The sequence below is a fragment of the Phaenicophaeus curvirostris genome, chromosome 6 (genome assembly GCF_032191515.1).
Source record: "Phaenicophaeus curvirostris isolate KB17595 chromosome 6, BPBGC_Pcur_1.0, whole genome shotgun sequence".
Taxonomy (NCBI): domain Eukaryota; kingdom Metazoa; phylum Chordata; class Aves; order Cuculiformes; family Cuculidae; genus Phaenicophaeus; species Phaenicophaeus curvirostris.
In genome coordinates, this window is record NC_091397.1 from 23,277,064 (window position 1) to 23,298,779 (window position 21,716).

General features: G+C 40.6%; 1 protein-coding gene across 6 annotated transcripts in view; it reads left to right on the forward strand.

Moving 5' to 3' along the window:
• ADAM22 (ADAM metallopeptidase domain 22) overlaps positions 1-21,716 on the forward strand; it is a 137,314-nt gene that overhangs the window by 111,556 nt on the left and 4,042 nt on the right. Inside the window, exons 26-31 of one of the 6 annotated variants that reach the window (XM_069859592.1) lie at positions 427-444; positions 3,307-3,414; positions 6,322-6,422; positions 7,004-7,070; positions 10,207-10,317; positions 20,172-20,295. In XM_069859592.1, the coding sequence (XP_069715693.1) occupies positions 427-444; positions 3,307-3,414; positions 6,322-6,422; positions 7,004-7,070; positions 10,207-10,317; positions 20,172-20,295 (529 nt within the window). Of the gene's footprint in view, positions 1-426; positions 445-3,306; positions 3,415-6,321; positions 6,423-7,003; positions 7,071-10,206; positions 10,318-12,389; positions 12,477-20,171; positions 20,296-21,716 lie in introns of all 6 variants that reach the window. The other 5 variants (XM_069859586.1, XM_069859587.1, XM_069859588.1 and 2 more) reach the window with 5 other exon arrangements.

Below are 21,716 nucleotides of genomic sequence, written 5' to 3' on the forward strand. Positions count from 1 at the left end.
AGGATAATAAAGGTAGGTTATGCTGTCTCAGCTTCTGGCAGTATCTGAAACCCTTTAAGTACAATTCCAAAAGTTAAGGCCTCATTTTGAGATCACATCTAGTCAGTGGGATTAGTTTTCAGAGGTAGAGGGCAGGAGTGCAGCTTTCACTGTTAGCTTCACAGTGAACAGACTTAAACTCGTCATGAACTGCACTTGCAACTCTGACTTTAGCCGTCAACGTGAGGATATTTTCCTTGTTTATTCTGATTTAGTACATTTAGGAGTATGTTTATTTCAGAAGTGTTTTCTGTTGAAATATTTTGAGCAAAAATTTAATTCTGTATACAGTACTTCTCTCTTTACATGTTTTTTTTCCTCTTACTGACCACGTATACCTGCATACTGATAACTCATTCTTCCTTTCTCTTCTCTTTGTATGGAAAGAAACTACAGAAGACAGAGGTATGTGATAAAAGTAGTACAATTTATATTAGAAAGTTCTGAAAATAGCTTTTCTTCTCTCTTGCTCACTTACATGCTGTAAAGAAAATATAGTGATTGCTATAAGGAAAATGTAGTGATGAATTACCATATGTTAAAGACTATTTGCTTGAATATATGAAATTGGTATTTATTCTATAAAAGCGTTGCTTGAAATCCTGATTTCACTGGACTTAGTAGCAAATACAATGTTTACTTCTAACATAGACTATTTTATTAGGAAAATAGGAGAATATTTCCAATAAGGGAGACTGAAGACTGCTATTAGAGATTAAAATGTTCTCAGGAGTCTGAGAATTGAATAATTAATATTAACATGATGTTCAGGATCCTTTTGAGACAAATTCATTCCTGGAACTGCTTTGCAGTTAAAAATATGATGCATTTAAATTACTGTGTGAATGAAGAGCCCATTCTTTCCCTGCTCGATTGATCTGTAGCTGAAGCACAGTACTGTCGTCAGCACAGGGCTGAGCTTTCACCTTTTGAAGCTTGTGGCCAAAATCCGAATAGTTCTTTGTGACTCAGGTTTGGCTCTTTGAAGACCACCTCCCTATCATCAGTCACCTGCCTGCAGATTGGTCTTCTGGAAACCAGTTGGCTCCTTCCTCTCCCAGTCCCCCACAGATAAGAGGGTTTCTCAAATTCTCCTGTTTTCTGTCTGTATCACCACCTCCTAGTCCAAGCTGCTGCTTTGTTTGTTGCCACTGCCTGTTGTGCTTCTTCTCCATTTCCCTTACCCATGTGGCGCTTTCTCTGCCAGGCTCAAAATACTTGCAAAAAGCAGAAAAGCTCTGCCAAGTGCTGGTTGTGTACTACAAAGCCACAGGAACGGTAACAGGCAAAAGGCAAAGGTATTGAGGTCAAGCCATCTGCAGAGGTTGGTGGGTAGTAAATGTCACCCAGCACAAGGATGTAGAATTTCAGGGTTTGGTGCTGCTCTGTGGCACACGATGTATCTATAAACACAGACTGACATGGCCATTGAGTCACTCTGCTGTGGGTGTTTCAGTATTGGCTGAGGACAGAGCAGCCAGGACCTCAAAATACGGGAGGAGACTGCCCCATATACATTCATGCTGGAATACTAGTGAATCTTGGAATTTTTCAAATTCCCTTATCTCCAGAAATTAATATATGGGTAGAGAGCTCTGAGCATGCAGTCATTCTGCAGCTGTGTCTGTGGACATGGACAGAGTAGAAACCAGCATAAGCTGAGTCTTTTGAAGATGATGTAGGTATTTAATAACGTCTCCTTCATGCAGTAAATGAAGTTCTGTAGGCTGACTTCTAGGTAGAATAATTCTGGTTTTGTGCAAGGAATGCTCCATAAATGCAAAAACAGACATCTGCTAGAGTGTCCAGAGTGTCCTTTTTTTCCCCAGTTGTTAATGATTAGTCCTTAAATAAAGATGAAAACAAGCCATTGTGGTATTTTTGAGCATTATCTAAGGAATGATATTTGGCAGTACTAAGCAACTGAAATGAGTAAACTGAAAATAATAAAAAGAGCAAATTAGCAAGGATTCTGCCAACTAGGATAGTGTGGCTTGAAGGGCACAGATACGTGGGAGAAGTTATTTCTGACAGGGTAGTGAGAGGGCAGTTTGCTGGAAGAACCCTGGGGAGCAGAACTGCTGACGTTGAGTCAATTCTGAATGTACTGTTGAATGTACTGGGTGAGGAATGGGACGAGAACCAAGACTCAAGAGGTATTAGAAGAAATAGCGTGGAAGTACTGTTTTACACTAATGATTTATGTGCCGTATAATTATATGTTTTAAATACTTCATTTAGAAATTCAGATGTGCTATGAAGAGAGCCCTGATCAGGTTTATAGTTGGACACAACTTGAATATGAATCAACCTGATAAATGTGCATCTTAATAGAGGCCAACTGAAGCAAAAAGGCCTTGGAAAGTGAAGGGCTGCATAGGTAACAAAGCTGCTGGTGCTGTGATATAGCAAACTTTCAAAGTAGGTACTGGTACTAGGGAGGATTTTTCAACTTGGTGGAAGTGCAACTGTAATATTTGCACAACAGTTTTCCTGCTGGCAATGAATTCACCGTATCTAAAAAAAGCTGCATGACTTGATTAAGACATTCTAAAGCATACATAGTTTTATGCACCAAACCCAAGCTTCTAGTGCTGGAAAAGTATGAACTATTGTTGGATGTGTGTAGCATTACTTTTATGTGTCTTGGCAGATTGAGTCTGTTGTGGTATCTGAAGTAGCTGAGAAACTCTGGCACTGGCATTAGATTCCCTGCAGAAGAGAACAATTAATAAACTGGAGGGTTTTCTCCTGAGGTTTAAACAACTTGGTGGATTGCTATTCTTGCATTCAGTAATGATCACAAAAATTAAGTGGAAAGCATCTATCTCAGAAGGAAAACAGCATTCACTTTCTGAACACGTTTTTCATGCAGACATGCATTCAGCTTAGGCTGCAGTATTTCTACTGCGTGTGGGAATACTTTTCACAACAATGAGCCACTTGAAATGTCTGAACTTAGTTATCTGATGTATCAAGAACCACAAACTACTTACTTTGAAAACTATAACTAGAGTTTATCAGTGAAATGTTCCTTGTTTTCCCCTAGCAAAACCACACAATCCACTTTTCTGTACATACCAGAAGTATGCAGAAGTTTTCTCTCAGGTGGTTGAATTGTTTATTAATAGGTTTATTGTGTGTGGTTAACAGTTTCCTTGAGGATCACTAGCCTTGCCTCTTGCTTTTAAACTAATATTTGTGCATGTTCTGTGTGTGCTGGTGCCTGTCATGCTTTCTGACTCTACAATGTTTGTTACACTTTAGACAAATACCCCAGGGAGATTATGTAAAAAAGCCTGGAGAGGCCGACTCTTTTTATAGCGACATGCCTCCTGGAGTCAGCACAAACTCTGCATCTAGTTCTAAGAAGAGGTCTGCTTTTCTGTCGCATTTTCAGATTTCTACCTGTTCCATCACCCATTATTCCATTAGTCAGAACATTTCATTGTTTTGCAGCAGGTTTGATTCTTTCTTCTTTCTTTGTGGAATGTGTGAAATAGCATCCTTTGTGCTTTGATTACTGATTTTTCCCACATGCCCCTAGCAGCTAATTGTTATGCATAGGCCAGATTAAACAAGGTTTCCATTGTAAACCAATTATCAGTTAATCACATTTTCATCATTGCCCGGCTTGAGAATTGTTCTCAAGTAGACTATAGTAATAATTACTGACTCAAAAAAAATTATGTAAAAACCTGACAATTCTTAAAATCATGGTCATGTAATCAAAGAAAAGGAACACTGTCTTGTTTCAATAATAGCTATAAACAGAAACTGTTCAATATGTTATTTTTATGTCTTTATTTGTCCGAGTTGACCTAGACTTCTGCATAATATTCTTAATGTCTCACATTAAAGATGACAGTGCTTGCATTTTATTCTACCTACTGGACTGGTATACTAAATGGTCACCATGTGTGGAAGATAATTTTACAAAGACTTTCTGTAGTTTTGTGCTTGCTGTTATGGGTAACTAAGGAGGGCATTAAATTTTACCCTTGATGAGATTTCACTGATTTTATTATTGTTCCAGTTACTTAAAAAAGCCTGAAACATTTTAACATGGAAAAGTAATTGAAAAGCATTGAGAGTCATTTGTAATTGCTAAGAGTAATTTGTAATTGCTAAGGTCGTTAGGTCATGATGTTCACCATCCCTCTGCAGTTAAAGATTCTCTAATGGAATAAATCTCCAGCAAGCACTTGAAAACAACTTGTGAGAAACAGTATGTCCTAGGAGGGATAGAAGGTCTTGAACTGCTTCCTAAGAAAACTGCCATTTGCTATTCTTGTTTTGCCAAGCAGTCAGTAACTGTGCAGTTGATGAAGCCATTTTCTTTGTGGTTATTTCAAAGAAAGTAAAGAGAACGCGTGCGAGGGATACATTTGCAGTGACATTTGCTATTTGGGTATAGCAGCTTCATGCTGTATGCAACTTCATTCATTCTATTCTAATGAATATGTTTTAAGGAAAACTTTAGTAGCGTTTAATGAATTACTTCTAATTTTTAAATTCAGCTTTTTAAGTATGTGAGTGGATAAATAGTTTTTTTTCAGGGAGCAAGCTTTAAATGATGTGCTGTTTGTGTTGGAGGAGCTTTCCTTATTTGGATACAATTTTGAAAAAAGTCTTTGGAAAGCAAGTTTTCATAGCTTTGTGTAAGCAGGTTCAAATATCAGTTAAAAAAGAAACAATCTTTTAAAATGAATGTCATTCAACCTGTTTTTTTACTTGTATGTGCCTTTTCATACTTCATTTCTTTCATGTGTCTCTGTTTATTATTTGTTCCAAAAAACTAGTGGTTTCTAAGGTCTGTCTGTACTAGAGAGTTTTGTTGTTCCCCGCCACCAGTTCAGGTATGTTGTGCCACTGTCAAGTCTTGAAAAGTGAGTCTGACAAGTAGTCCACTAACATTGTGATGGACCCTACATAGTCCTTCCATTTGAATGCCCAGAATGCTATTTCCTACCTTCCAAGCTGGTTTGGATTTGCTCTATGTACAGATAAAGATTGCATCTCTTGGGAGATGATAGAGTGACTGGGCCATTGGCTGCCAGGTCTTCTCCATGCTGGAAAGCACTGTGAAGCCTCAGGTGATGTTCAAAGATTAAAACATAACTTTCTGTTAATGAAATAGCAAACACCAAACCTACTATATAGCAAGATATTCTTGAATCTGAAAATAGACTTTTAGGAGGAGAAAACGATTAAGAAGTCTGTTGGTGTACCTGATGGTTCTCTGACCTTTCACACTGTAATTAAATTTAAATTCATGAAATCCTGGGCTTACTTCAGTGTGGCTGTGGTTGGCCTGAGCCTTCTGGAAACTGAAGAGCACATTTTAGAAGCCTGCCCTCTGAGGAAAGCAGAGGCTGAAAAATGCAAGAGGATCTAGACTTAGAAACCACAGAGAGAGTTCCTTTAAACAAAACTGCTTTGTAATAAATAAGTAATATTTTGACCAGTTTTCAACTTCCTCGTGTTTTCTTCTCTTTCGAAATAATTGTAGATCTCATGGCAAGCAGGTGGGCAGCAGCTCTAGTTCAACAGGAGGGAGTCCATTGCAAACCCCCATGTATTAGGTATCAACACACACATCCTGGCTCTTAGGGGTAATTCCAGAGGAAGAAAAAACTTCAGTTTGCACCAAGCACCTAGATACAGAGACTGGTTTTTGGCTTTGAGTTTAGCGTTAGAAGTACATGCTATAGTGAATGGCTGACATGATAGAAAACAAATGCAGAATTAGTGGAAATGAGGCAGAGTTATCCCATGGCTGGAGCTATCAGCTGTGGGTGGGAGGATGCTCATCACTAACTCCTGGGCCCCTGAGGCTGGTAGCAGTGGGGTGAGGGAAGTGGTCCCCACTTTCTTGCAGCTTCAGGAGGAGGCCTGCAGGCACGTTATGCTTGAATATGAGATAAAAAGACTTTGAGATAAGCACAGTTGGAAGACATCTTCCAGCTAAGAACTGGGGCAGAGCTGCAAATCCACAGGAAATCTGCTGTGTGCTGGGATTTGTACTTTCCGTGGCAGATCTGTGAGAAATCAGTGCTGAAGCCTGGCTCTTGAATGTGGGCATGCCAGACTGCTGCAGCAACAGCTACTAAATGTAAGTGCAAGGTTTAACTGGAAATCCTGGGTGCTCTGCTAGTGCAGACAGACCTTAGTCTGTGTTATGTCACTGGCCTTGGGAATGTGACTCTCTGAACTGCTGTGCTGACAGTGGTTTGAGACAGTACCCTTAACAGTAACCACATCTAAGCCCTCCTATTCCAGGTCAAATGGATTATCTCATTCCTGGAGTGAAAGGATCCCAGACACAAAACATATTTCAGACATTTGTGAGAATGGGAGGCCTAGGAGTAATTCTTGGCAAGGTAAGTGTGAACCTTTGTGCTGGCCGCAGCGGAAACCAGCCTCTAGGCCATTACTGCTCTGCTGAAAGTTTAGCTGATCTTAGGACAGCAGCATGATTCCTTAAAACTGTGCTAAATGTCATTAATCTGGAATTTAGATTTACCAGCACCCTCCACAAGTTTTGGGGTTTTTTTGCACAATGCTTTGTCACACAGAAATGACATTTAATTTCTCCCATTCCTCCAGTGTGAGCTAACAGGAAAGAGAGGAAGAAGTCTTCATTCTTGCCAATTACTGTGATTTTATCAGGCAGTGTTTCTTGTTTTTCCAGAAGTTTAGCCTTTTTTTTCAAATGAAACTTAAGTTAAGGAGTTCTTAGCTCTGCATAGTTGCTGCAAAAAGCAGGCAAGGATCACCTAAGTGTCGGGTTTAGCTGGTCTGAAGTAAATCAAGGGGGACTGACCTGCGACTTTAAATGGTTAAAGTTAATGAGGTAACAAGTCTTTTGCTTGGGCTGCAAAGGGAATATACAGTTTTACCTGGGATGCAGGTGAGTTTCAAGTTGTTTTACTGTCTGTCTTTATCCTTTGATTTCTTTCAGGTAATATAGGAGGAAACAGAAAGAAAGTCAGAGGCAAAAGATTTAGGCCACGGTCTAATTCAACTGAGTAAGTCCAAACTTATAAAAGCAAAGCCAAAAAGTACAGCTTTCATATTTGTGTTTTATACATGGAGATTAAGAGTACTGAAAAGTAGACAGCTGCATTTTTGCTCTGTGGCCCATTCTGATTGCTGACTGATAATCTGGTAAACGATTTGGCTAATGTATTTCAACCTTTTTTTATGTATTCTTTAAAAATTAACTATCAATTTTCTTTTTTATGTAGGCTTCCTCACAGTCGTTCCCATAGCAATTCCCAATGATGGTGGCAGCCTGCACCATTGCTGCAGGCTTTGTCTACAGTAAACTGCCATTGCTGAGTGTATCCTGGTTCAATACTGAATTTCTGATAACCTTTTTCCTACCCTTGTCTTCACCTTGGGTTGGGCCATTGCAGAGTTAGAGATTAGTATCTCTGCATACCTGCCTGGAGGTTTTAGGAGAGGTATCTGTCTGCTTTGAGAGTACCCTGAAGTTTATCGTTTTAAGCCTGAAACAGTCAGTCTTGAGTAAGCCCTGAAATAAATGGGTAATGAGAGTCCTTACCAAGCAACTGAACCCCAGACTTTTCCAGTATGGCTTAGAGTTGTTTTCTTATTGATTTATTAGCTACATTTACTGAAGAGCCCATGTGTACAGTGCTCCCCACAGGGAAAGGGCCTTTCTTATGTACTTAAGCCTGCTGGTTCAGGCTTCTTTTGTGAATGAATGGTGAGTGGCTGGAAACATAATCTCTGGGCTTGTCAAGTGCTGACTGCCTCATACAGCACCTATATGTCACATAGGAATGGCCCCTTCTTCGACCATGGTGGCAACGACAATGCCCTTTGCCTGTATCAGTAGTACTAACTTTGTACCTTTATGGGAAATGGGCTTGATACCAAACCTGCTAGAAACTAATAGCGCTAACTCCTCTCTGAGTCCTGCTTTCTTTGGTTTGAGGATTTTGAGTTTGTTCTGAAACTTTTCTTCCACCTGCAGTGCACTGTCTGGAGGTGAGTAGGTTCAGAAAGGCTCATAGAGAAGACCCTCTGTTACAGGTTACAGAAATAATAGTTTGATGCGCATTGTAATTATAACATTGCCTGGTCAAAATGGCAACATGAAATCAGACATTTTAGCCCTAGATGCCTCAGAGGAGTTTATCTGCAAGTGCCCCTTCGGTCTTGGTCTTTGTGCTGATAAACTCTTACTGAAATGTTATGTTGCTTATTTTCTCTTTTTCTTGATAAAAGCAAAATTGGTTTGACCAGACTGCCAAAAATACAAACGAGGTTGCACATTCTTCTTTAGAAACTTGTCCTGTGCTTTCCTTCATTTTCCAATTCTATTTCTTAAACAAAATCTGGTTGTTTTTTTTTTTAAAGAAAGAAAGTTTAAATTAATGATACCATTATTCTGTCATTCAGCAGAGGTGTACACTGGGGCTGAATTGGTCCATAAAGAATGAAACCAGATCAGTTCTCTTTAGCCTAGAGTGAATGTAACTGCATGGTAAGCGTATTGTTTTCAGTAAAAGCAAAAAAAAAAACCACCATAAAGAGCATATTCTTTTCTCTGTGCTGCTCATATGGTATATTATACATTTGCTCTGAGAGCTTTGGAGCACTAAATAAGTGGATAGACAGAGAGTATGAGATGGAAATCTTTTTTTTTTTTTCTCTTTTAAAGGTGCTCCTGAATTCCACATAATTATCTGCTTTCCCTCTTGCTGCTTATTACAGTCTCTCAACACAGCAGCAGCCCTGGTGGTAGTGGGAGGAGGCTTGTACTTCCCAAGGGCTGTGGGGGAGCCCATTAGGGAAGTGATTCTATGATACTACGAAGCCCAGATTGTGTGTTCCTCGGAGAGACCTGCCAGGCAGGGAAAATGCTCTTTCTCCTCATGGTGTCTGTCGTGGAGTGCATGGGACTGCATGGCTTGTCCGTGTCTCCTTGGCAAGTCTGTTGTCCCTTGGAGACAGAGCTCCCACTGAGTGATCCATGTGCTATGCCAACTCAGTAGGGAATGGAGAGAATTGCTGAGGGTGCACAGTGGCTCTAGTTAGAGAGAGAACTTACTTTGCGAGCAGAGAAAATTGACTGAGAATGGCCAGCTCCGCTCATTTAGGAAAGCAAAAAGCATCACCAACTGCTTTGAGGATGCCTCAGAATACATGGAGGCTTTTCCCAGACAAATTTACCTTCTTTCTCTGGGAAATACAGAAAAATATCAAAATCTATTCTGAAATGTTGGAGAACATTTGGAAAGTCCACCTGTGTGGCCTCTGGAGTCCAATGAAGCATACTTGTTGAGATGGAAGATAAGGGTTAACTCTGGTGGTCTCCTGTTAGTAGTAGAGAGGGCGTGGTTAACCACTAGAAAATTGGATTCATTTGTGCCATAACATTTGCAGAATTTTTTTTTTTTAAGCAAGTGCACGCTAGTACAGTTGCCTACAGAAGTATTTGATACAGGTGTGAGTCTGCAGTAACTGTACATATTATACCCAAGAGGTTTTTTTGTATACAGCCAAGCAGCAGATTGAGACTCATGCCATTAATCATTTAAGCAAAATTTCTTAACCAGTGAGCAAGGTTTGAGCTCTGAAGCCCTCATGAGCAGCACTGATGGGATGGTTGAAAGCACATTGGGCAGTTCCTGAAAAATGTACTGCTCACGCCTTTGTGCAACCCCTTGTACATAACAGATGCATGAACAAGGCTTCTGATAAGGTTATAACTCTTTGGAGACTGCTAAAGGTCTTTTCAGATGCTTTTAATTGTTTCTATATGTTTTAAAATGAAATTCATGTTCTTTTCTAAAGGCAAATGTTTCAATTCACGCAGAAGGAATGCCAACAGGCCAAGTGTTTCTGCAGCTTTTTCAGAAACAGGTTTGATGAAATGGCAATAGAAACAAGTTTCTATTAAAATAAATTAGAGTTATTCAGGAATGATAATGGGAGCTTTCCGAATAAGCTGACAGTTTAATTGGGAACTTGTGTTAAAACAGGTCCCAGGGAACATGCGTTTTGCTAAACAGTGATTCTAACCTTTGTTAATTTGCACTGCTTTTCCTATAAGCATTTGTCTTCCTCCTTGTTATAACTGATACGAACATCTTTGGCTTAGACTTTCTATTATATATTGTCTTTTTGCAGCAGGGTAACCCATGCATCTGAGCCTGGGCTTTCCCTCGCCCACCAAATCCCGGCCCAAGGCATAAGCTCTGGGGGTTCTGACCACCCCCAAACAGGGAGTCGGGATCACAGGTCAGTCTCACCTGCCCCTGCATTCTAGGCTGCCATTTTATGCCGTGAAAAGTCCCTTCCCTCAATATACAATAATTTCACTGTGGCAAAACACTGTGACTGCTTGGAGGTGCTCCTGCTGATGCAGTGCTAGCTAATCTTCCTCCTCACCAGCCTGAGGAGTATAAGTAGTCTTGAGCCCAGGTTTTTTGCCTTGTTGCATGTTGCGCTGCAAGCCAAATGAAGCTGTTGGTCTAGCTGTAGTCTTACGTGTAAGGACACCTGTGTTTTAAAGTCGAATTTCTTCCACAAATAAAATGTGGATTCTGGCCGTCACTAATGAACGTGTGGCCAGGAAGAACAACCCGAGATCATTCTAATGGTTTCACATAGTGGTCTGTAGTAACTTGAGTTAACCTTTCTGTAATGGATGAATTGAGGTGGTGAATGGAGGTCTGAAATGCAACCAGACCCAGGAAACGCTGCAACATGGTTGTGCAATAACTGCATGCTTTGATACCACCTTACACTTTTTTTTCTAATACAGGAAGCCAGATTGGGAGTGTTTCATGGTTACCAAAAGACCCTTTCAAATGAAAAAAGCAAGTCAAAAATACTGCAGCAAGTACAAGAAAATGTGTAGTCACACCTACAGTTAAAGCTAAAGCAGAAGATTGTTAGTTCTTGGTGATGCTGGCATCAGCCTGTTGCTTCACTTGCAGTTCATCTATTGCTGCGCTACCACTTTTGACATTTTCTTTCTCTAAAAGCCCAAGCTGGAAAGCATAAAGCACTCCTGATTCCTAATAAATAAGCGAGCTGAGGAAGCTACTTAGAAGCACTTGTGGCTGAGGGCGAGTACTTTCTGAGAGCTGTGGCTTTGCTTGCGTGGGATGGGGAGGAGAAGTTCCAGAGCAAAAAAGGAGCAAAAGAAGTCGAAAATAACTTTTGTCATCAACATGGTTTGAAATACAGTGGGGGGTGAACAACATGATCTGGCCCAACCTTTACTCATCTGAGCAATCCCTTGCAGGGCCCGTTCCCATGTATGAGGTCATTGATGAGAACTGGCCCATAAAAAAGAGGAATTTTTTTTTTCCTTTTTCCATGGTTACAATTTGTTTCCTGTTTCAGAGTGTGCTAATCTCTATTGTATAGAGATGGTGATTACAAATGATTGTTTCAACTATTGTCATTCTTATAGAAGAAAAGATTTAAAATTGGACCAGGCAGACTCCTGCTACCACATTGCCCTTTTTTCTTAACATGATTGGGGAAGGTGGGAATTCGGTAATCTTGTTACTGGGGGCTAAGAGAAACCAGGTACACAGAAAATTGTCTTATTCCCTGGTAATATTACTGTTGGATAATTAAACTCATCTTTATTTCATCATTTTCATGTACCTAATACGAGTATGCAGCTTAGACTTTTTTTCCTAAAAAGTGTGGCTTTGGTAACAAGATTGCTTCCATAATACATGAAGTAACTCTGCAGCCCACCTCCATTAGAGCTTCTTGTGGTCCTACCAAATTAAATGATAATTTTAAAATCAGAGGGTTTTTTGCACATAATCTTAAGAATTGTCACTGTAGTGGCAAACAGTTCAAGTCTTTTAACACACTGAGGCCAGAATTCATTCCTGTAGAAAGGATCAAGCCCAAGTTTCTGTGCTCATTAAGCTATTATCTTGCAATTTATTCTAGATGAGTACAAATGTGTGTCTTCAACAAGCAAACTACAGGATTGGAGCCAAAATGCCCTTCATCATTATTTGGAGACTATGAGAGGAATTCAGACCACGAGCTTAATGCTGGCCCTCTGCATAGGAGTGAATTATCCTTTAGACATAAAGTGAATGATTTATACCACAGAATTTCCTAATTAATCAAACATATGAGTCTTGTTGTAGGTCAGATTTTCTCATGCAGTTGTACACGCTGCCCAGTCCTCACTCGACATTCATACTGATTTATTTGCCATTTTCACTTGCATTTTGGGGATGAAGGCATCATTGCTAAGCTTGTGCTGTGTGTTCTCAGATTTTCTATTCTTGTTCTTCTGCTTTCTCTGTTCCTTCCATTGCTTTCTGCAGGTATTTAAACCCATGGTTCAAAAGAGAATATAATGTAGCTAAGTGGGTAGAAGATGTGAATAAAAACACTGAAGGACCATACTTTAGGTATTTTGTAAATTAATTCTATATCATTTTTAAGAGCTATTCCAGCATATACAAATACCTTGGGACTCCTACCTTGTATAAATCAATACAAGTTACTGTAGGTGCAAAGGGCCCCTCTTCTTTTGCTGCATTTTGGTGTCTGTTTTTGGCTTCATGTGCAATTCACAATTCTTTTTCTGAATGTTTTAATGAAGCCATTGAAAAGGGTGTGTGTAGTGCATGCGTTCCCACCATCATCTGTAGCTTGTAGTTGCTTTCTCATCATTTTATGCCAAGTAGTGTTCTATGAGCATGAGACATTTATCACTAATAAAGTAGTATTAACTTAAATAGAATGTAATTCACTGAAGCAAGTGGTTTCATAACACATTGACTCTACCCACTGTCTTATATGGTGCATACTAAAATTTAAATGAAAAAAGAATAAAAAGTAGTGGTGTTTTACCATCAGCATACAATGAAATAATTAACATATTGTAATTGGAAAATTAAATATATGAGAATATACTTGGTGCTCTATTTATCAAATCACTAATTAATCTGTTACAAGTGAATGTAGGGTTCAGCCAAAAGTATCACTTGTTTTTGCGAGGGGAGAGTGTGTATTATTTGACACGTTCCAAGTCAAAAAGAAGCATGCGTGAAGCTGGCCTACCTGTTATACATGAATCCAGAGACTGACAACATTTCAGTAGATTCCCAAAAGAGACAGTCCCACTGAGACAGAAATTTGCATGAGCTGAAAAAATCGGCTAACATAGGAGACAAGGGAAGACAATTTATGACAAATAATAAAAAGCGTGAAAGAAATTAATGAAGCTGAAGCAAGAATTGTAGAAACAGAAAGAAAAAGGATACAAAGCAAAATCTTTAGCCAAAAAAGTAAAGGATGGTATGAAGGAGTAGGCATAACAATAATTGTACAAAAGGGCAGAAACATAACTAAATATGTCCAGTGTGTATTTGGGAAAAAACGTGATGGAGTTGTATCACAAGATGCTAATGAAGCACTTATTTTCCCATAGTAGCACTGGCAGAATGGGAATTCAGTCATTTTTAGTCCCAAAGTCTTAAGAGAGCATGACATTGTCATTTGTTTAAGCAACTGCTGTTTGCTTTCGAGAATTCTTAAATCACAGAGTCAATTGCAGGAAGGCTTTCCAATGAATAAGTAGGGCAAATGAGGTAAATTTAAGCCTGCCAGTCCTGATCTTGGTCCTGAACAAGGAGTAAAAATCCCTGACACAAGAATCCAAGACTTACAGGAGGATGTGATTTTACCAACTGGTATGAGTCAGGTCTCTGTGTTGGTACTTGGACATTCAGGCAGGGTGTGTTGTGAATCCAGGAGTTCTGCTATTGCTGGTTTTAGCATTGGGATACAGGGTCCAGTTCTGGTGTCCACAGTTCAACAAGCATGTTCAAGAACTGGGGAGATTTAAGCCCTGAGAAACCATGGAAGGGACTGCAGGGCCTCAAGTTATTCAGTTTAATGGAGCAGCTAATTGCTTGCCTGACCATAAAGCCCACCTAGCTGCGTGTGGAGCAAAACTGCTGTGGGAAGTCCTTTAGACTAGCAAACTGAGACTGATAATGACCAAAACTCACTGGAAGGTGAAATGAGGCAAACTTACAACTAGAAATGAGGTGTGTTTTTATTAGCAAACCTTTTCCTGAAAATACACTCTGGTCCTTTGTTGTTCAGGCAAGGCCATCAGTCACTCACCACAGCCTAACCCCATAGCTGTCTTTCATGGTGTTTGTATCAGAGACCCTGTGGTCGCAATAAACAGAGGCATTGATGGAGATAGCACTAGTTTAAAGTATGTTACTTTAAACGGTTTAGTTAAACAGGTTTAAATTCCTGTGTGGATACTCTTAATTTGATTTTCATTTTTTATTATCAGTATATCTTAGTTTAGTAACTAGATGAAGTTGATGGGAGCATACCCTGCCCATGAGGGTTTTCAGCCGTTGCACTGAATGAGTCACATTTCTAATTGTATTTGAGATAAACCATGCATTTTTTTTGCATGTAGATGGGGACTAAGCTGACCCATGTGAGTTTTAAAAGCAGTATAGCAGCAGAGATGAAACACAAAAGTTTGACACCATAGAAGCTTACTAATGACTGCCTGCAGCAGTAGCTTTAGAAATGAGAGAGAAACTAGAATAAATTAAGAAACCTGCATACCCTAATTAATTGAGGTAACCATGGGGAAGTATTCTGTAGGCACATTATGGAAGGCGAAGAATCAAATATTCTCCTGAGATGAATTGCCGTGGGCTTATGAGAGGCTGAACTGAATAGTTTCTTCCCAGAAATCAGTTGCAATTTTGGTTAATCTGTCACGGACTGGAAAATGTTCCCAAGAATGGTGTGTCTGAATACTGTGTGGCTGGGTTTGAGCCTCTGATGTGATTCACCAACAAAACAAACCAAAACAAATCTTGTTTGGTAACCAGAAAGTCAGGCTGAAGTCAGGCTCTGCAGGTGTTAGGTACTTTTTAGGAATCATAGTTCAGGATAAGACATTTATACTAGATAATAAGATGAGTGTTATTTGTGTTACTAGTCATCTTTGAGTTCTCTTTTCTTTAAAAAATGTCCTGAAAGTAACACTGCTGTTTTGCTTTGATAACTGGTGCTGTTGCAGGTAGAATTGAAGTAGAATCCAGAGAAAAGACAAAACCACTGCCTACGATTCCTAGGAACACTACAGATTTTTGGAATACAGAGATGCTATTCATCACAAAGACTTTCTCCATCAGCTTAAAAGAAACCCTGTATACATCAAAATTTGTCTCTCTGACACCTGGTGTCCTAGTTTTTAATATTTTTTTCCTAGTGTACAAGTATGTTGGGTATTTCTGTATAATTACTTCTTATTAATGAGAATAATAGTAGTAGTAGCTGGTGCCTCTAGTGCCAGAAAGCTCCCAGCTGTGGGAATCCCTTCTGTAAGAAAGTAAGATCTGTAAAGAAAATTCTTATTTTACTGCTCAAAGTCTAGGCTAGATTTTAATTTTATATGCCAGGCCATAGCTCTGTAACCCCGGCAATAAACCCAGGCAGAAAACCTTTCCCTGATTTCAGCTTTGCTGCAAGCCAGGCAGTTTTAGCAGTGTGATACTACTACTTATTTTGTTGCTGCTAATTATGGTGGCTACTGCACAGACTGACCGTATTAAATGTGGTTAAGGATTACTTGAAAGAGTCAGGAACCATGATGACCTCAGAAAATAAAATGTCAGAATCCCAAAAATGTGGCATTTCTGTAGTAACTATAGACAGAAAAGACTAGAAGGCACCTTCTGAAGCACTGAGCTGCCTACATTTGATTTAATGAAAATATTTACAGCAGCTTAGATTCTATGGAAGTTGTTTAAGGATAAAAATAGTTTATAAAGAAAATAGTTTTTTAAAGATGGAGACCCAAGATGCGTACCAAGATGGAAAATGGCCATCTCACATCAGAAAGGCATTGGCAAGGAGCAGAGAGGGCAGGAGGCAACAGGCTATCCATTTCCCTCCATTTTTTTCTGTGCTTTGATGTTGTCGCTTTCTTCCTTGGTTTCTTCTCAGCTCTTCCTCAGCTGATCATTAGCCAGAATTGGCTCTGGTGCTCTGTGAGGCCCATTGCCTTCCTCTGTGAGCATCTAGCTGAGGCCAGAGCTGTGACTGGGCATTAGCTCCCCGCTCTTCCTGAGGCAGCTTAAGACTGTACTTAAAGAAAAGAAGATTTTTCCCCATTACAACTAAAGCTAAATATTGTCCTCTTTGGCAACCCAATGTTAAAAAATACCTATTGATGTCAGTGGGACCAGGATTTCACTTCAAGAGTCAGGGAAGAGGATTCATAAAAGCATGAGAGTGCCTGCCTCTGTGGCGTTGCCATGCAGTGCTTAAAGTGGATGGCTCAAGCCACAGCTTTTGTCTTCTCTGCAGCCCCCCACAAGCTGAGCCTCCTCTCTGCTGCTGCGCTTTGTGAGGAAACTAGTGCACAGCTGTGGTCTTTAAAAGGAACTGTATTTAAAATGTTAAACCACATCAGTGTTCTTGAAAGATCCCAGCTTCCTAATGTAGGATAATTTAGGCTGTTCATATCCTACAAAGAGCTGAACTGTGGTTGCGAAGGTCAGATTAGGCTGATAGCATCTATAGTTGGACTTGAAATGCTTTTGCCAGGTTGAATGTTAAGTGAATTTCATTGTTATTTCAGTCTATGAAATAGAATCAAGCACAGCTTTTGAACAGTTCAGATCTGACAGGGACACCTGCCTTGAGTTCAGCTAAAATGACACTTAAAGTCACAAGATGTTTTGTTGTGGGACCAGGTGACACATTTCGCACTGTCTCTTCTGGGCAAACACTGTCCCATTTAGGTGACAAGAAAGCAGACCAGTCAGGTTCCTGGCTGCAGGAGAGCACATGCAGACATCCTCCTGCTGCCAGTGTTTTGTTGTGAATCCCAGCATAGTCTCCCCACACTCTTAGTTTCAGCTCCCAGGACAGGAAGATGAGCACGAAGTCACCTCGACATCTTTCTGTGTGGTCGGAAATGAGAATTCTTGCAGTGCATTGAGGTGCATGGCTTTATTTGGAGTTGGTGGTAGTACCTCTGAAGCTGCCACAGTGTTTACAGGGCAGAGTACACACTGCAATGCAGTCTGCTTTCCTAGTTTTTGGTATACGTTTTAGCTGGAAACAAAGTTTGGCATGAAAGCTAATGGATGTGATAGCAGGAGAACTGAAACCCCAGTGAAAGCTATATGAATCCCACCCTTGACCAAACTGCAATTTTTTGCCTACCTTTAACCCCAGCATTACCCGCAAGTGTCCCTGAATGCTGTCTTTCTTCCATCCTATAAATGAGAAAGGTCATGCTGGCTCTTTCTCATTTAAAGTACATGTAAATCTGGGATACACAGCACATACACAATTGCAGGGAAGAAAAGTGGTCAAAAACACCTGAAACAACTATGCTTATCACACAAGATGCATCCTAAGATCTGTGAGTGTATGCTTAGCAGTGCTATGTTTTTACAGTCTCCGTAGATGACACTAAAGATGGCAAAAACCAGTACAGAACTTGTGTAGCAGAAATAAGATGTGAGGGCCTGTGAGGGGAGGGCAAAGTCATTTCTTTTAAGTGTGCAACTGCATTCTCAAAGATTTGGCTGTAGCTTTGCACATGCAGGTGAGCAGCAATGTGCACGTCAGTTAGGCCTGCAAAACATGGGTGAGATGGCAATGCAAAGCAGGGTTGTGAATTAAGACGTGTAGGCAGCTACACTGGAGGTCTGGGCTTCAAAATCCTTGAAAAGGCAGCATTGTGTTTTACTTAAGGTGCAAAGCTACCTGGCTACAGGTTCAGCTAGTGATCCTGGTCTAAGAACCTGCCATGCAAAGAAATGTTCAAGATGCCCCGTCCTTGGGGGCATAACTACTGCTTCCAGGATCACCTGCTCAGGCTGATGGACAAGTATATTGGCCAGAACTTTCCCTCTCACCGCGTCCTTCTCTGTGGTGCCTAAAATAACCTGTAGGAAGAGCCTGTGGTGTGCAGGAGGCAGTGTTGTGCAGGGGATGGGAGATGCCTTCATTCTGTGTGCCACCTCCTGACTGTGGTACTTAAATAAACAGCTTTCTGACAGGGTTTGGCAAATCAGATCTCACATCTCCCAGCTCCTTGCTTCTGATCTCCAGGTTTATTGTTATAAATTTAATAATGAAGATTTCAAATCCTCCTGCAGCTGTGGGGCAAAATTTGTGAGTAATGGATTACTAATAATATGTAAAAATCTGCTTTCCTTATCTTTCCCTCTTCCTCCTCTCCTTGTTTTTTGATTCTAGACCCACTAATAGTTTGTTAGTGATCTTCATCAGTCCAAGGGTGGACACAGTTGAGAGGGCTTGTATGGATAGTGAACAGCAGGGCACTGTTAAAAACCGTTCCCTGGATTTTATTTAAAAAAAACCAACCTGTTTTGCTGCATGTGCAGTTCAGTGCTTAAATCTGTGTTGCCGGACATATGAACATTTTGTTTTATAATGCAGTAGCAGTTTAACATTTTCTTCCTGAAAATGTTTGTATATGTTCAGTTCTTATTAATGGGTGATCAAAGTGCATTTGTGGAAGAGCTGCTCTTCAGTGTTTGGAGGATTGTACCAACCTAAATCTTTTAAGGGCTGTCAAACTTAGAAGGTACAGCATGAGGCACTAGAGCATCGTGAGCCAGATTGGAAAGCTGTCACCTTATAATTTCCATTGACATCTTGTGGCTCCTGCCTACCATCAGTCATTGTTTGTGTGGGAGGTGAGAGAGTGTGTTGTTGCAGGGAGCTACAGACACAACAAAATCATGTAGTAGTCCAAAATAAAAGAATAATTATTTAAAGGTAAAATAATTTCACTTAAATAATAGAGATACAAAGTAATTCCAGAAATGAAAGAGTCCCCACCTTGTCTGTAATACTCTCTACATGAAAGGACCTGATCCTGCAAATCCTGAAGCCAGGGATGTCAGGCTGTCTGCTGGGGTGGTTCCTGTGGCTCCTTGGTATCAGTGATGGTGCTCATCGCTGGAGTCTACAGCTACACAATGTGCAGCCTCCTGCTGTATTTGAGGGTCTTGGAAGACTTGTCTCTAGAAACTGAGAGAAACCTTCCATCTTCAGGGACACGTTATGTTCATAAGACAGTAGATAGCGGTGCTCAGGGAGGGTCTCGGTTATGTAGCACTAGTGAGAGGCTTCCTTTGAAAAATGCCCTCAGTCTGCCAAACAGAACAAGAAAACCAGGCTAACTCGATTTTTCTACTTTGAGGCTTTTCCTCCCACTCAAGTGGAAAAAGTACAGAATCTCAAAACAGAAGCATAAGAGTCTTTCTTGGGTATAAAATTTCAGTCAATAATGTGCTGCTGCCTTATTGACATGAAAAGAATGCCTTTCATGTGATACAAACATTTACTTGCTCCTGCTTACTCTACTCACCTTGTACAGAAATGCTGATTGCCATTGACTAATCAGTCCATTTTTGTATATTCTCATCAGACTCTTTCTTTGGCTGGAACAATATGCACTGTATGATGCTTGCATGTCTAATAATTTGTTATTAGCACTTTGTATATGCCTTTTTACTTCACAACTAACAGTTTGGCCCCCAAGTGCATGCATATGTGTAAATTAATGTGTTATAAAATCATAGATTTATTTGCTATGTTTGTATCAATATAGGAGATGTATAAGGTGTACATAATGACACTGATAATTGCCATTTAGTCAGTGGCAGAAGACATTGTTCAGCTTGCATTTACACTATCACTGTTTCTATTTTAGGCTTCGTAGTGCCATGCCTGTCTTTTAGTTCTGTATTTATTCAATTGCAGACTTGGTTTGTTAATTTTATAATGATTAATTACAGTGTCATAGAAAAAACTTTAAGAAATCATTTTGGTTTTGCAATACATTTCTAATAAGTAGGAAATTCTGGTTTTTTCTTCCAGTGTTCCTGAGAGCTATAAAATACCTTTGTTCATACAATGAAATTATTAGACTACAGATCAAACAACTTTATCTAATGATAAGCTATATACTTGGTTCTGAACCAAGCTTCAGAGTAATGGCAGTTGCTGTTGCAGTGCTGGGATCCAAAGACATCACATTTATTTTGTGTGTTTCAACATCTCAGGACACTATCTCCTGCAAAGTCTCCATCTTCGTCTACTGGATCTATTGCTTCCAGCAGAAAATACCCCTACCCAATGCCACCACTTCCTGATGAGGAGAAAAAAGCTAACAGGCAAAGTGCCAGGGTATGTGTCCCTTTTCTTGGTGCATTTTGTCAGTAACTTGGTGTACTGGTAGTTTTTCAAAAGGAAAGCGTGATAGATCAGCATCTTTGACTAACAGTGAGAGCAGCAGTGGCATTTCCTTTGTACCCATAGCCCCAGAAGCTGCTGAAGGCTAAGCCTCTGGCAGCAATTAGGGCAGCCTCAGCGGCTGTGTTTGCAGATATCCTTTCAAGTTGCTCTTAAACCTGCCCTGAAGTCCAGATTCCTCTAGTTGTCCAGTTCCAGGCTGGGAGTGAGCTTTAGGCAGGTTTGGACTATGCATGACTGGGAGCCCTGGAACAAGCAACATGTCTGGCTTTCCTTCCTTAACCCTTCCTGGGGGCTGTCACAGCAAGCGACTCTCATTCAGGATGGGGGTAGCTGTTTTCTGGCTTTATGGAAAGGTAACTACATTGCAGTCAAGGGGGATGTGGAGGGTTTGTATCAAGACCTGCAGACCTGAAGGGACTTTGCTGCCGCATGCCTTGAGCCCACCCTGGCCCCCAAAGGTGGGCAGGTACTACTGGAATGTGCTGCGGATGGTGATACTGCTCCACAGGAAGAGATTTCCAGCTGCTGCTAAAAGGCAACACTAGCTATTTCTTCCTTTGTGTCAATTCAGACATAGCAGATATTTAAATAATCAAAAATTCTGAGTATTACTTGTGATGGCTTTAGTTCATGTTCCTGTTTCAGATGAGACTCCCATCTCTGCTCTCTGCCCTTCTTTCTCCAAGCGAAAAAGGAGCAGAGTGTGGCTGAGGAGACCTGCATGCTGCTACCCCCATGACAGAAGGTTATGTGAGGGGCAGCACAGGGTCTCTCAGGCACAGGTGGAGCAGAGCAGCTTGGAGGAAGGACTGCACTGGTGTTTCTTGGCCCTGGAGCTGCCTTGGCAGTATCTCAAATCCATTGCAGAAATTCACACTGCCTGTAGTTAGGCAGAAGACAGTGGGAAATTAGACTAATATTAGTGTAACTGCAAGATAAAAGCAGTCATAGAATCATAGAATCGCCAGGTTGGAAGAGACCCACTGGATCATCGAGTCCAACCATTCCCACCAGTCTCTAAACCATGTCCCTCAGTACCTCATCCACCCGCACCTTAAACACCTCCAGGGAAAGTGAGTCAACCACCTCCCTGGGCTGACCGTTCCATTGCCTGTGTAGTCTAGTAGAAAGTTGATGCTACACTGATATTTTTCTTCCAAACTCTCCACACTCCCAGCCATGGACATTTACTGTGCTGACTGCAAGTCTATGCTGAAATGCTTGAGGATGCTGACTTTGTGGTATTAACAAATACCCACCAGAGGCTGGGGAGGAGACTAGGAGCATTACCTCAGTAACTAAAGTGAAGTAGATACCGTTCCCTGAACAAGCTCTTCCTGCTGTTTGGGCAA